This window comes from Bufo bufo, chromosome 8, assembly GCF_905171765.1.
Source record: "Bufo bufo chromosome 8, aBufBuf1.1, whole genome shotgun sequence".
Taxonomy (NCBI): domain Eukaryota; kingdom Metazoa; phylum Chordata; class Amphibia; order Anura; family Bufonidae; genus Bufo; species Bufo bufo.
Window position 1 is genome coordinate 186,199,423 of NC_053396.1, and position 16,176 is coordinate 186,215,598.

A 16,176-nucleotide genomic window follows, 5' to 3' on the forward strand; every position below is an offset into this window, starting at 1 on the left:
AAAAGGCCAAATTCTGCAGCAGGATGGTGCTCCATCGCATACTTCCATCTCCACATCAAAGTTCCTTAAGGCGAAGAAGATCAAGATGCTCCAAAATTGGCCAGCCCAGTCATCAGACATGAACATCATTGAGCATATGTGGTGTAGGATGAAAGAGGAGGCATGGAAGACGAAACCAAAGAATATTGATGAACTCTGGGAGGCATGCAAGACTGTTTTCTTTGCTATTCCTGATGACTTCATCAATAAATTGTATGAATCCTTGCCGAACCGCATGGATGCTGTCCTTCAAGCTCATGGAAGTCATACAAGATATTAAATTTGGATCTCACAGCACCACTACTTAATTTGCTGACATATTTTTGGATTTGCAGTAAAGTTGTTCAATTTCTGTATAGGGAGGGCTTTAGCTTTTCATATGAGCTATTTCTAACACCAATTGATTAATTAAAAGTCAGGTTAATAGCAGGAGTTTCTACAAAATAGAGAAGCGACAAGACTTTGTCAGGGACTGTATGTATTATTGCAGAGCATCGTAGCACTTGGTGCCAGAAAGCGGTCAGTTTCAGGTGCCAACATCACCAAAGATCTACTTTTGTTCTGGATTAATCCACATGTCCCTTGTACTGGAGTGAACACATATTAAGCAGTAACTGTTGGTGAGAGGTCTCATCAACCACTAGAGCATCTATACATGATATCTACTTGGAATCCAGAAATTCTCTAGACATAGTCCTGTTGTCCAAGAGGATCAAAAAGGAATACTACAAAATGCCTCCAATTTTACTATTCCACATCTGGCCAAAAAGAAGGGTTTACATTCAATTTTAACTAGGCTGTATAACTTATCCTGTTGTAATCTCTTTTTACTACTAATTGGTGTCTAATATGGTTGTCTCTTCCACTCATGAGAGGAAATGGCACAGTCAATGCTGCATCTAAATTTTGGAACTGAAATGAAAAAATATATATTTTTTTTAATCTAATTACTTTTTTACATTACAATTAAATGTTATGTTTATCCCAAAAAAGTTAAATGACTTTTCTGCTTTCGACAATCTCTACTTGTTAGAAAGGTAGTTTGACAAAAAAAAAATTATTTCAAAGCGTCTCCTACAGGAACCCAGCTGTACTCTATGGGGAAACCTGTCAGTGAGTGTTCAGTTACCCTGCAGCTCCACCACAGGGGAAATGTGGCACTACACAAGTAATGGGTTGTTTGTGCTACACATCACAGAATTAGATCTCCAGTACAAGAGAAGCTCCTAGTGGATAGTCTACACGTTGGCCAAAAGTGCAGAAAACTATACAGTGCACAAAAGTCACTGTCTACTGCGTGGTTTATGGTGTTGACATACTACAGCTCAGCCCCAGTTCACCTGAACGGGAGCTTAACTGCAGTAACCCGACATGGACATTACACGGTGGACAGAACTTTTTAAGTTTTCACAACCCTCTGATAGGATATTAATAAAGCCTTACTTTGCACATCAGGGTATTTGAGCAGATAAAGTAAACCATATTTCAGGGTTGAGCTTGTGGTTTCTGTACCAGCAAAGAAGAGGTCTATGACCGTGCCAAATAAATTATCAAAGTGGAACTCCGTTTTCGAATTGTTCTTCTCCTGTAATGTCACAAAGGATTTGGGATTATTATATATGTCTGTCATAGGCATTGTGATTGGTCAATTCTATATTGGGCTATATAGATGCTATGAGAACTAGCTTGCTTTCTTTTTTATTAAAACACTTCACATATAGAAGTGTTGTACGTTACCTCCTCCATCTTTATTAAGAAGCAGTCAATGAAGTCCCGAGGACAATTAGGGTCAAGTGTCGCTTTGTGGCTTGCCAAGGATTCTGCCACAAAGTCCTTCAGTTTTTGCAGATTTGTAAATATCTTTTGGTGAGGTCCAGGAAGAAAGTGGAGAGTCTTGGGAAAGATGCCGAGAAGCTGAAAAAACGAGTGGAAAAAAGGTTTTATCAATAGGGTCTTTCAGAATAGATTCAGTCATTGGTATCTGATATTCTTACAGTCTCCTGATCTTACCAAGGGTAAAATGTTAACTTACTATTCCCCAAGCGGAAGACATAAGTTGGACCATTTCTTTTAGTAAAGTAAGAAGTGTTCTGAACTTATCATCTTCATAGTCAAAACGTTCTCCAAATACTATTGAGCAGATAACGTTGGACACCGCTAAGGTCAGCAGATATGTTGGGTCAAAGGGCGTTCCTGCAAGGAAATATCAATATTTATTTAATCAATGACTTGAGAAACCTGTTGGCTGAACATTCACTGTTATTTCTCCCAATTCTTCTATTTGTGTAGAACATGTAAACGTAGAGAATGAGGAGAAGGGTGAAAGCCATAGCCAGACACCTCTGCCAGGGTCTTTTCTCCAGTGTGCCTAAAGGCTGTATTACACCAACAAATTTTCTGTTTAATCAGACCAATAATTAGTATGTACAAACCGGATTCCCAAAAAGTTGGGACACTAAACAAATTGTGAATAAAAACTGAATGCAATGATGTGGAGATGGCAAATGTCAATATTTTATTTGTAATAGAACATAGATGACAGATCAAACGTTTAATCCGAGTAAATGTATCATTTTAAAGGAAAATTACGTTGATTCCAATTTTCACGGTGTCAACAAATCCCAAAAAAGTTGGGACAAGTAGCAATAAGAGGCTGGAAAAAGTAAATTAAAGTAAATTTGAGCATAACGAAGAGCTGGAAGACCAATTAACACTAATTAGGTCAATTGGCAACATGATTGGGTATAAAAAGAGCTTCTCAGAGTGGCAGTGTCTCTCAGAAGCCAAGAGGATCACCAATTCCCACAATGTTGCGCAGAAAGATAGTGGAGCAATATCAGAAAGGTGTTACGCAGCGAAAAATTGCAAAGACTTTGCATCTATCATCATCAACTGTGCATAACATCATCCGAAGATTCAGAGAATCTGGAACAATCTCTGTGCGTAAGGGTCAAGGCCGTAAAACCATACTAGATGCCCGTGATCTCCGGGCCCTTAAACGACACTGCACCACAAACAGGAATGCTACTGTAAAGGAAATCACAGAATGGGCTCAGGAATACATCCAGAAACCATTGTCAGTGAACACAATCCACCGTGCCATCCGCCGTTGCCAGCTGAAACTCTACAGTGCAAAGAAGAAGCCATTTCTAAGCAAGATCCACAAGCTCAGGCGTTTTCACTGGGCCAGGGATCATTTAAAAGGGAGTGTGGCAAAATGGAAGACTGTTCTGTGGTCAGACGAGTCACGATTCGAAGTTCTTTTTGGAAATCTGGGACGCCATGTCATCCGAACCAAAAAGTACAAGGACAACCCAAGTTGTTATCAACGCTCAGTTCAGAAGCCTGCATCTCTGATGGTATGGGGTTGCATGAGTGCGTGTGGCATGGGCAGCTTGCATGTCTGGAAAGGCACCATCAGTGCAGAAAAATATATTCAGGTTCTAGAACAACATATGCTCCCATCCAGACGTCATCTCTTTCAGGGAAGACCCTGCATTTTTCAACAAGATAATGCCAGACCACATTCTGCATCAATCACAACATCATGGCTGCGTAGGAGAAGGATCCGGGTACTGAAATGGCCAGTCTGCAGTCCAGATCTTTCACCTATAGAGAACATTTGGCACATCATAAAGAGGAAGGTGCAACAAAGAAGGCCCAAGACGATTGAACAGTTAGAGGCCTGTATTAGACAAGAATGGGAGAGCATTCCTATTTCTAAACTTGAGAAACTGGTCTCGGTCCCCAGACGTCTGTTGAGTGTTGTAAGAAGAAGGGGAGATGCCACACAGTGGTGAAAATGGCCTTGTCCCAACTTTTTGGGGATTTGTTGACACCATTAAATTCTGATTCAACATATTTTTCCCTTAAAATGGTACATTTTCTCAGTTTAAACTTTTGTTCCGTGATTTATGTTCTATTCTGAATAAAATATTAGAAGTTGGCACCTCCACATCATTGCATTCAGTTTTTATTCACGATTTGTATAGTGTCCCAACTTTTTTGGAATCCGGTTTGTATAACAAAAGATCTGTGTCTGTAAACAGCCATCTGACCAATGATTGGTCAGATTATCTGTCAGATAATCTGTTGGTGTAATACAGCCTTAATCCCTAGGCTAATTTCACATTAGCATTAAAGCAAATTGTCAGGTTGTTTCGGCAGATGAAGAACCTGCCAGAGTTCCCCACTCCAGCATGGCGGATACTGCTGCATTCCAGCAGTTTTTGTCCGGTTAAAGGCGGATCCCTGCTGGTTCTCATTATAGTCATTGGGCTCCTCTGACGAAGCATCCTGCCATATTGCTTTAACGCTAGTGTGAAAATAGTATATCTTCCAACATCTCCCCCGACATCCAACATAGATTTAATGTGTATGGTCAGCTTTACAATCCATATTTTAGCAGAGTTCATCACATTCTGATTCCAAAATTGTGGATTAAAACGTCATATAATACGTGAAGATGTCCGTGGTTTTTCCAACTCTCAGCCTTTACTCTCCATGTGTCATCGGTAACCCACAGACGTTGCACAGATAAAAAGTAATTTCCTGAGTATTTTCTGTCTGGCTTCCATGAAAAACGGATGCACCACGGATGCCATCCATTTTGTCTCTGTGATTTTCACGTACCCATAGACTTCAATGGACGCGTGCAGTAGGGCATGCATCTGTAGATTTTTTTGAGGACACACGGACCGCAGAAAATCATGGAAATGTGGACAAACATATTAAAATAAATGTATCTCTATGATGTCCGTAAAAAAGATGAACAGCATGCGTCCGTGAAAAACAGAAGTGTGGATGAGGCCTTAATGCGCAGCTTGTAACATACAGAGCTATTGAAAACCTAGAGAAAGGTTTAGAACTCTTTGTGCAGACGAAGGTGGAGCTGGGCAGAGGTCAGCAAGACTCTGGGGTCAGAAGCTGGGTAACAATTATGAGAAGCGGTAGCGGTAAGTGCCAGGGAGGCTAGTATTGTGTTGGAACACTCTGGTAACTATGATTGTTTGGCTGATATTAGGGATGCAAGCCCGGGCCCGGCAACTTTACAGCAGCGCATTGTTCCTAACAACCTGGAGGATGACTGCTGAAAGAGGGATGGAAAGAGGAGTGCAGGCAGATGCTGGTGGAATGAGGACTCCATTATTAGCCAGACAGAAAGGATCATTTGTCGCCAAGACCATGAATGACGAATAGCGTGTTGTCTTCCAGGTACCGGGGCTCGGCATATCGCGGATCGGATAGACAGATTGCTGGGTAGGACTGGGGAAGACCCAGCAGTCATAGTAAACATTGATACCAATGACAAAGTCAGAGGGAGATGGAAGATCCTTAAAAATTATTTAAGGGAACTAGGAAAGAAGCTCAAAATCCAGGACCTCCAAGTTAGTGTTTTCAGAAACACTACCAGTGCCTTGCGCGTCACTAGAGAGACAGAGGGAGCTAAAGAAGTTAAATCAGTGATTCAGAAGCTGTCTCAGGAAGACAAATGGGTTGACTTCTCGGCTATAGGATGTATCATAGGGATGTGCTGCACCTTAATGAGGAGGGTGCAGCTGAGCTGGGGAAAAAATGGTTAGACAGCTGGAGGAGCTTTTAAACTAGGACTTAGGAGGAGGGAGGGGGGAAATATCAAAGAGTTGATAGAGAGTGGGGTATAGGAGGGGACAGTGGGAATTTAGTGTGGGCTGGAGTTTGTGAGGAAAGTAGGGAGGTGAAAAGGAATAATTGTACACCCATGAAAACAGAGCTGCTGGTAACATAAACCAGTTACAAACCAACAATATAAAACAAGGTACCCAAAAACATTAGCGGGAACTGATGGGACAAGCGATGGCATAGCGATCGCTTCTCCCCATGCTGCAGAGGAGATCGATGCATGTAACAGCAGCGGTCTACTCTGCTAGCGAGCAGGCGATTGCTGGGAAGGAATGCTTCCCTCCGGAAAATCGTCTGCTGCATCAGCCTGTCTAATACAGGCCTATGGTTATTAGGATATTGTCATGAATTAAACGAGGCATGGACTCGCAGAGCCGGGATGTAATATAACCACTTTACAAAGCGTTGGTGGGGCCTCATCTGGAATATGCAGTTCAGTTCTGGGCACCAGTCCATAGAAAGGACGCACTACAGCTGGAAAAGTACAAAGGAAAGCGACTAAACTGATAAGGGGCATGGAGAGTCTCAGTTAAGAGGAAAGATTAAAATAATTACATTTACTTAATCTTGAAAAAAGACGTCTAAGGAGGAAAATGATTAACCTATACAAATACACTGAACAAAAATATAAACGCAACACTTTGGATTTTGCTCCCATTTTTCATGAGCTGAACTCAAAGATCTGAAACATTTTCTACATACACAAAAGACCCATTACTCTCAAATATTGTTCACAAATCTGTCTAAATCTGTATTAGTGAGCATTTCTCCTTTGCCGAGATAATCCATCCTACCTCACAGGTTTGGTATATTAAGGTGCTGATTAGACAGCATGAATATTGTACAGGTGTGCCTTAGACTGCCCTCAATAAAAGACCACTCTGAAATGTGCAGTTTGATCACACAGCACAATGCCACAGATGTCGCAACGTTTGAGGGAGCATGCAATTGGCATGCTGACTGCAGGAATGTCTACCAAAGCTGTTGTCCGTGCAATAAAAGCTAATTTCTCTACCATAAGCCGTCTCCAAAGGCGTTTCAGAGAATTTGGCAGTACATCCAACCGGCCTCACAACCGCAAACCACGTGTAACCACACCAGCCCAGGACCTCCGCATCCAGCATGTTCACCTCCATGATCGTCTGAGACCAGCCACCGGGACAGCTGCAACAACAATCGGTTTGCATAACCAAAGAATTTCTGCACAAACTGTAAGAAAACCGTCTCAGGGAAGATCATCTGCATCTCATCGTCCTCATCGGGGTCCGGACCGGACTGCAGTTCGTCGACGTAACCGACTTGAGTGGGAAAATGCTCACATTCGATGGCATCTAGCACGTTGGAGAGGCGTTCTGTTCACGGATGAGTTTTCACTGTTCTTGGCAGATTGCAGACAGTGTGTGTGGCGTCATGTGGGTGAGCGGTTTGCTGACGTCAACGTTGTGGATCGAGTGGCCCATGGTGGCGATGGGGTTATGGTATGGGCAGGCGTATGGTATGGACAACGAACACAGGTGCATTTTATTGATGGCATTTTGAATGCACAGAGATACCGTGACGAGATCCTGAGTCCCATTGTTGTGCCATTCATCCACGACCAGCACCTCATGTTGCAGCATGATAATGCGCGGCCCCATATTGCAAGGATCTGTACACAATTCCTGGAAGCTGAAAACATCCCAGTTCTTGCATGGCCAGCATACTCACCGGACATGTCACCCATTGAGCATGTTTGGATTGATCTGGATCGGTGTATACGACAGCGTGTTCCAGTTCCTGCCAATATTCTGCAACTTCGCACATCTATTGAAGAGGAGTCGACCAACATTCCACAGGCCACAATCAACAACCTGATCAACTCTATGTGATAGAGATGTGTTGCACTTCGGGAGGAAAATCGTGGCCACACCAGATACTAACTGGTTTTCTGACCCCCCTTCCCTAGTATGGCAAAACTGTGCACATTTCAGAGTGGCCTTTTATTGTGGGCAGTCTAAGGCACACCTGTGCAATATTCATGCTGTCTAATCAGCACCTTGATATGCCACACCTGTGAGGTGGGGTGGATTATCTTGGCAAAGAAGAAGTGCTCACTAACACAGATTTATATTTGTGAACAATATTTGAGAGTAATGGGTATTTGTGTATGTAGAAAATGTTTCAGATCTTTGAGACCAGCTCATGCAAAATGGGAGCAAATCTGAAAGTGTTGCGTTTATATTTTTGTTCAGTGTATATAAATGGGCCACACGAAAAATATGGTGAAAAGCTGTTTTGTGTAAAATGCCCTCAAAAGACAAGAGGGCACTGCTTCTGGCTGGAGAAGAAAAAGTTCAGTCTCCAAGAGCTGTGATTAATTTTTAAAATGAAATGACACTAATACTTATGAATATGTGTAGAAGTCTGGGTCTCACTCCTTTTCTAAAATTTACGTCCCCACCTATCCCTTGGTTGAACTCAAGTCATAATTCATCTTGTTTTGTTGGACATGTAGCAAGCTATTGATCTGTGTATATGTGCTGACCTCCATTCTTCTTAATCTCTTCTGCCAAGTAACGCGCCTCCTCTTGTATACGTTCTTCAATGCTCCTCTTCCCCATACCAAAATTTCTCAGAGTAGAAAGAGAAAACCTGCGTAGCTGTTTCCATCTATCGCCATTGCTCATTACCAATCCTGAGAATAAAAATCAATAAACATAGATATACTTTTTGCCCAGATTCTGCACTGATTAATTTTTTTTAACAGCTGTTTATTTGGTTGTATGTAGCTTTTTTTCTGATATAGAGCTCCAAATCACCTGCAGAGCCATAGATTTAAAAGACAACGTTCTAACTTCCTGCAGCCACCACCAGGGGGAGCTTATGAGCTTACTGCAAACAGTTCAACCAATAACAGATGCAGTAAGCTACTCAGCTCCCTCTAGTGGTGGTAGCAGGAAACCAAAACATTTAAAAGGGTTTTCTGAGACTTAAAGGAATTTTCTGGGATTTTGATACTGATTACCTATCCTCAGGATAGGTCATCAATATCTGATCGGTGGGAGCCCTACACCCGGGACCCCTGCCAATCGGCTGTTTGAGAAGGCACAAGCGCTCCAGTGAGCTCTGTGGCCTTCTCTGTGCTCACCAAGCACAGCTCCCTACACTATAAAGTGGGTGTGCTTGGTATAGCAGCTCAGCCCCATTCACTTCAATGGGGCAGAGCTGTGCCTCGACCATGTGACCAATGAACCTGTTATCACATGGCTGAGAGAAATCTGCGCGATACTGTGAGCGCTGGTGTCTTCTCAAACAGCTGATCAATGGGGGTTTCAGTTGTCGGACCCCCACTGATCAGATACTGATGACCTATCCAGAGGATAGGTCAGCAGTATTTAAGACTTGTAAAACCCATTTAAATCATACTGTAATGTAAATATGGAGAATGTGGAGCTCTGTATCAGAAACATGTAACTCTGACCAGTATGAAGACATATTAGCAAATTTACCAAGGCAGAATTTGTAACTTATTTGGATAGGGCGTCAGTATTAGGTTGGCCTCTGAAGAGCTGTGTGAAGGGGTAGCAGTGCTCATGCAAGTGCTTCTAGTGCTTGAAAATTACACTGCGCTGCCTATACAAGCGGGATGATGCACAGGTCATTTTAAAGAGGAAGCAGCACTCGCAAAAGCGCTGCAACCCCTTCAAGCTGCTCATCGTAAAGAGTGACGGGAGTCACCCCCCCCCCCCCCACTCCATCAGAACTATCCTGAGGATAGGTTATCAATATTTCAGTCCAGCACCTTTAACATACCCTATTCACGTATTTGTGACTCACATCCCAGTAGCTCACACTACACCCTTATTTTAAAGGGGTTGTCCCACGAAAAATATTCTATAGTTTTTAAACTAGCACCGGCATATAAATTACTTTTGCAGTTGCATGTAACTTAAAGTGTTGTATAGCCACTGAGTTATTCAGTAAAGTCTATCTGTATATCGCCACCTACTGTACACTTTGTTTTTGTCTTCTTTCTGTGTCCGACTCACTGAGAAGGCCGCACATGCTCAGTTTCATCCAGGCTCTGACTGGCCCACAAGGGTACAGGTGAATCCCCCGGTGGGCCCCTGAGCAAGGTGGGCCCCTAGTCTCCCACCCCCTGCACAAGTGGCACATAACACAGTAGACTTACTGCACTACATACATATATTCAATGTACAGCACCTCAACCAGCTTATGTTCATATAAAATACTTGATTATTAAAGAAACTGCTCAGTTTATTATAATAGACACGATCAGAGCTGAGAAGTCTTCTAGGTATAGAGGAATGCTACCAGTGTCCTCTTTTCCCCGGGACCTACCTTCTCAAAGTCTCTGCATGGACCCCCATATTCAATCATCTGGTAGCATCTTGCTGCTGTGTGAGCAGGTAATATCTGAATGTATCCATCCAGTGGGCCCCCAAAATAAATTTTACTGGTGGGCCCTAGGCACCCCAGTCCGACACTGGTTTCATCCTTCAACTGCCTCTTGAGCTGTGATAGGAGGAGATCTCCCGCAGAATGGATGCACCCCTTTGTGCTGCCACAGAAAAGACCTCACATGGTTCCAGAAAAGTTAGGAGGTATCTGGATCCATGTAAGGTACTATATGATGTGTGATTTCCATTTTTTACATTAGCCATCGTTGAACCCCTTTAACCCCTTAAGGACACAGCCTTTTTACACCTTAGGACCAGGCCATTTTTTGAAAATCTGACCAGAGTCCCTTTAAGTGCTGATAACTTTAAAACGCTTTGACTTATCCAGGCCGTTCTGAGATTGTTTTTTCGTCACATATTGTACTTCATGACACTGGTAAAATGGAGTCAAAAAAATAATTTTTTTTGCACCAAAAAATACCTAATTTAACAAAAATTTGGAAAAATTTGCAAATTTCAAAGTTTCAGTTTCTCTACTTCTGTAATACATAGTAATACCCCCAAAAATTGTGATGACTTTACATTCCTCATATGTCTACTTCATGTTTGAATTGTTTTGGGAATGATATTTTATTTTTTGGGGATGTTATAAGGCTTAGAAGTTTAGAAGCAAATCTTGAAATTTTTCAGAAATTTACAAAAACTCAATTTCTAGGGACCAGTTCAGGTCTCAAGTCACTTTGCGAGGCTTACATTATAGAAACCACCCAAAAATGACCCCATCTAAGAAACTACACCCCTCAAGGTATTCAAAACTGATTTTGCATATGTTGTTAACCCTTTAGGTGTTGCACAAGAGTTATTGGCAAATGGGGAGGAAATTTGAAAATTTCATTTTTTTGTCTAATTTTTCATTTTAACCCATTTTTTCCACTAACAAACCAAGGGTTAACAGCCAAACAAGACTGTATCTTTATTGCCCTGACTCTGCCGTTTACAGAAACACCCAATATGTGGCCGTAAACTACTGTACGGCCACACAGCGGTGCGTAGAGGGAAAGGTGCGCCGTATGGTTTTTGGAAGGCTGATTTTTATGGACTGGTTTATTTACACCATGTCCCATTTGAAGCCCCCTGATGCACCCCTAGAGGAGAAACTCCCTAAAAGTGACCCCATCTAAGAAACTACACCCCTCAAGGTATTCAAAACTGATTTTACATACGTAGTTAACCCTTTAGGTGTTGCACAAGAGTTATTGGCAAATGGCAATGAAATTTGAGAATTTCATTTTATTGCCTAATTTTCCATTTTAACCCATTTTTTCCACTAACAAAGCAAGGGTTAACAGCCAAACAAGACTGTATCTTTATTGCCCTGACTCTGCTGTTTACAGAAACACCCAATATGTGGCCGTAAACTACTGTACGGGCACACAGCGGGGCGTAGAGTGAAAGGTGCGCCGTTTGGTTTTTGGAGGGCTGATTTTGCTGGACTGTTTTTTTGGCACCATGTCCCATTTGAAGTCACCCTGATGCACCCCTAGATTATAAACTCCATAAAAGTGACCCCATCTAAGAAACTACACCCCTCAAGGTATTCAAAACTGATTTTACAAACTTTGTTAACCCTTTAGGTGTCGCACAAGATTTAATGGAAAATAGAGATACAATTTAAAAATTTCACTTTTTTGGCAGATTTTCCATTTTAATATTTTTTTTCCAGTTACAAAGCAAGGGTTAACAGCCAAACAAAACATATTATTTATGGCCCTAATTCTGTAGTTTACAGAAACACCCCATATGTGGTCGTATACTGCTGTACGGGCACACGGCAGGGCGCAGAAGGAAAGGAATGCCATACGGTTTTTGGAAGGCAGGTTTTGCTGGACTGTTTTTTTTGACACCATGTCCCATTTGAAGCCCCCCTGATGCACCCCTAGAGTAGAAACTCCAAAAAAGTGACCCCATTTTAGAAACTACGGGATAGGGTGGCAGTTTTGTTGGTACTAGTTTAGGGTACATATGATTTTTGGTTGCTCTATATTACACTTTTTGTGCGGCAAGGTAACAAGAAATAGCTTTTTTGGCACCGTTTTTTTTTTGTTATTTACAACATTCATCTGACAGGTTAGATCATGTGGTAATTTTATAGAGCAGGTTGTCACGGACGCGGCGATACCTAATATGTATACAATTTTTTTTATTTATGTAAGTTTTACACAATGATTTCATTTTTAAAACCCAAAAAATGTTTTAGTGTCTCCATAGTCTAAGAGCCATAGTTTTTTCAGTTTTTGGGCGATTATCTTGAGTAGGGTCTCATTTTCTGTGAGATGAGATGACGGTTTGATTGGCATCTATTTTGGGGTGCATATGACTTTTTGATTGCTTGCTATTACACTTTTTGTGACGTAAGATGACAAAAAATGGCTTTTTTTACACCGTTTTTATTTTTATTTTTTTACGGTGGTCATCTGAGGGGTTAGATCATGTGATATTTTTATAGAGCCGGGCGATACGGACGCGGCGATACCTAATATGTATACTTTTTTTTTATTTATGTAAGTTTTACACAATGATTTCATTTTTGAAACAAAAAAAATGATGTTTTAGTGTCTCCATAGTCTAAGAGCCATAGTATTTTCAGTTTTTGGGCGATTATCTTGGGTAGGGTATGATTTTTGCGGGATGAGATGACGGTTTAATTGTTACAATTTTGGCGTACATGCGACTTTTTTGATCACTTTTATTACCTTTTTTGGGAAGTAAGGTGGGCAAAATTTAAATTTCATCATAGTTTTTTATTTTTATGGTGTTCACCGTTCGGGTAAAGTAACATGACCGTTTTATAGATCAGGTCGTTACGGACGCGGCGATACCAAACATGTGTAGGGAATTTTATTTTTTTCATTTTTTATCAGTGATAAATGTGTTTTTTGATTTTTACTTTTTTTTCACTTTTATTTACTTTTTTTTGACCCAGACCCACTTGGTTCTTGAAGATTTAGTGGGTCTGATGTCTGTATAATACAGTACAGAACAATATATATTGTACTGCACTGTATTTTACTTACACTGAACAGATCTATGCCTTTCAGCACAGATCTGTTCAGCACCATGGACAGCAGGACACCTGAGAGGCGTCCTGTTGCCATGGGAACCTTCCCCGTCTGCTCAGAACTTCGCAGACGGGGAAGGGTAAGGAGGGGATCTCTCGGGGGGCTGTCTGGGGGCTCTCTCCCTCTCCATCGTGGGGGCTGCAAAGACACAGCAGCCCCCCGATGGGAGAGGGAGGGAGCTCCCTGCGCTGTTAACCTTTTCCATACAGCGGTCCGTACGGACCGCTGTATGGAAAGGGTTAAACGGCTGACATCGCATCGCAGATGTCAGCCGTTTATACCAGGGTGCCAGCAATGTGCTGGCACCCTGGTATACCCACTGAACACCAATGAATTTTCAAGGGGAGGCGGGCGGGGGATCGCGATCCCGCCTGCCGCACCACCCGCCTCCCGCACCGCCCACACCGCCCGCAACCCTCCCCCTGCACCCCCCGCCACCATAAAAATCATTCGGGGGTGCAGGGGGGGGTGAATAAAACTTTCTTTAGGCATATAAAGTTTCTGATCCCCGCAGAAATCGCAGCAAACCGCAGGTCTGAATTGACCTGCGGTTTGCCGCGATCGCCGACATGGGGCGGTCACGGGACCCCCCCGCGCATTTAGCCTAGGTGCCTGCTCAATGATTTGAGCAGGCACCGAGTTCCGATCACTGCCGGCCGGGCGGCAGTGATCGGAACAACACATGACGTACCGGTACGTCATGTGTCCTTAAGTACCAGGACATCATGACGTACCGGTACGTCATGTGTCCTTAAGAGGTTAATGTTTTTCTCTCCTCTACATGGTTCTTCTACCCTTCATTATTAATATCTGTGCTTCTTCTATACCCTATTTGTAATATGCAAAATAACTGTGGAGCCCCAGTTATGGGTCTTCAACACAGTGATAGTCAGATATCCCTCAAAGGAAGGAAAACCGAGCAAAGGGGTGTCCCCATTACAGAGATCACCAAATCCACCATATTAAGTGGCCCCTATGTCAAGATCCCGCTCTTTTACGGGGAAGACCTAAGCCAGTAATCCATCCACAGACAGCTGTTTCGGGGTGTTGCCCCTCATCAGTGTGTAGTACGATTTGGTGATCTTTGTAATGGGGACACCCATTTGCTCGGTTTTCCTTCCTTTGAGGCATATCTGGCTTTCACTGTGTTGAAGAACCATAACTGGGGCTCCACAGTTATTTTGCATATCACTGTTTCCCAGGGAGCTTTGCACTTTGGATTGCTGTGTCGAGACTCTTAAATGAGGCTCCACAGTGTTTTCTGTAGCTTGTCTCCCTAAGATCAGCCATTGTTTTGTTTGAGTAGTCTCCAAGGCATTGCTCCCGGTTAGCCAGAATCCTATTCCACACTGATGAGGGGGCAACACCCTGAAACTACTGTCTGTGGATGGATAACTGGCTTAGGTCTTCCCTGTCACATCCTTAAAGCTTGTTAAAGAGCAGGATCTTGACGTAGGGGCCACTTAATATGGTGGATTTGGTGATCTCTGTAATGGGGACACCCCTTTGCTCAGTATTCCTTCCTTTGAGGGATATCTGACTATCACTGTGTTGAAGATCTATAACTGGGGCTCCACAGTTATTTTGCATATTACTGTTTCCCAGGGAGCTTTGCACTTTGGATTGCTGTGTCAAGACTCCTAAATGAGGCTCCACAGTGTTTTCTGTAGCTGGTCTCCCTAAGATCAGCCATTGTTTTGTTTGAATACCGTAGTCGTGTCATTGTCACTTCAAGGGTCAAAGGACATCAGCCCTGTATTTGGCAAACTCTAATATAGCGCCATGTTCTGTAACATCTACATGGGGTTTGTGTGCCCTCCCTGTGTTTGCGTGGGTTTCTTCCATGTTCTCTGTTTTATTGAAAACCAATATAATGGAGAAAGAGACCAACGTAAATAATGGCAGCCTCTGTACAACTCGGCAGAATATGTTGGCTCTATATATAAGAATAAAATCATGACTGTTTACTTACCATAATCTTTGAAGAGCAGATTAGCCAATGCTGAAGGCCCTCTGGCACTGAACGTATCTCCATTGTCTATCAAAGCCTCTTTCACACAATCATAGCCGGTCAAGATCACCGCCGATGTACCGGACACAGAGATGGTGAACACCGGCCCATAGATCTCACTCAGCTGGAAGAGAAACATAAAAAATAAAAATTACATTAAATGCACTGTCCTACCTTATATCAATAGTATATACAGATATTGACTCATGGTATGTCTGATCTCAGTTTCATGAGTTCTCTCTTTGGACAACCTATTGAAGGGTCTCTTGATGATAACCTGATTACTCTGCTGGGACTTCCAGCAATCAGCTGTAAACTAAAGGGGAAGACTGTCAATAAGTGTTCAGTTTCCCTGCAGCGCCACCACAGGTGAAACTAAGTATTACAAAGTGTCCATTCAAATCAATGAGTTCTTTGTAGTGCAGGACAGGCAGGCCCTCCAGAGGAACATAAGTTCTTTCTAACCAGTATATTTTGTAGTCAAGAGATGAGGGTCACCTCGCCTGACATATCTGTTTTAGTGACTTCCTGCATCCCCTTTATAATAACAATTGTGGAGTGCCTATTCTCATGATTCGTATACAAGACTTTGGTTTCTTTCACATTAGCATTAGGATCCGCACTAACGCTAGCACACGTGTGCCGCCGGAAGTCCGCTCCGACCCCATTCACTATAATGGGGACGAGTCTGAGATGCGGCCGCAGCACAGAAAACATGTCGGAACAGCATGCTGGACAATCCTAAAGCTAATGTGAAAGAAGCCTTAGCTAGAAATGAATCTCTAGCAAATTGTAATGTCCCTGCACAGTCTGACACTATTCAATCAGCGCTGCCAGTGCCAGACTTTGGCAGGGCACACTCTCAACTGGTAACACCCATCTGGACCTTTTATTGCAAACTGCTAGTAATTCATTCATAATTGATGTAGAAAATAATAAAGGAATA

The 16,176-nt window shown here is 42.6% G+C and overlaps 2 protein-coding genes across 2 annotated transcripts in view; both read right to left on the reverse strand.

The window, feature by feature from the left end:
* Positions 1-16,176, reverse strand: part of LOC121009424 (cytochrome P450 2G1-like) — a 172,138-nt gene that overhangs the window by 76,127 nt on the left and 79,835 nt on the right. The gene's annotated exons all lie outside the window — the stretch shown is intronic.
* LOC121009425 (cytochrome P450 2A5-like) overlaps positions 1-16,176 on the reverse strand; it is a 99,750-nt gene that overhangs the window by 3,748 nt on the left and 79,826 nt on the right. The window contains exons 3-7 of the mRNA XM_040442536.1: positions 15,192-15,354; positions 8,225-8,374; positions 2,072-2,232; positions 1,777-1,953; positions 1,483-1,624 (exon numbers count right to left, since the gene is read on the reverse strand). Coding sequence (XP_040298470.1) covers positions 1,483-1,624; positions 1,777-1,953; positions 2,072-2,232; positions 8,225-8,374; positions 15,192-15,354 — 793 coding nt within the window. The remainder of the gene's footprint in view (positions 1-1,482; positions 1,625-1,776; positions 1,954-2,071; positions 2,233-8,224; positions 8,375-15,191; positions 15,355-16,176) is intronic.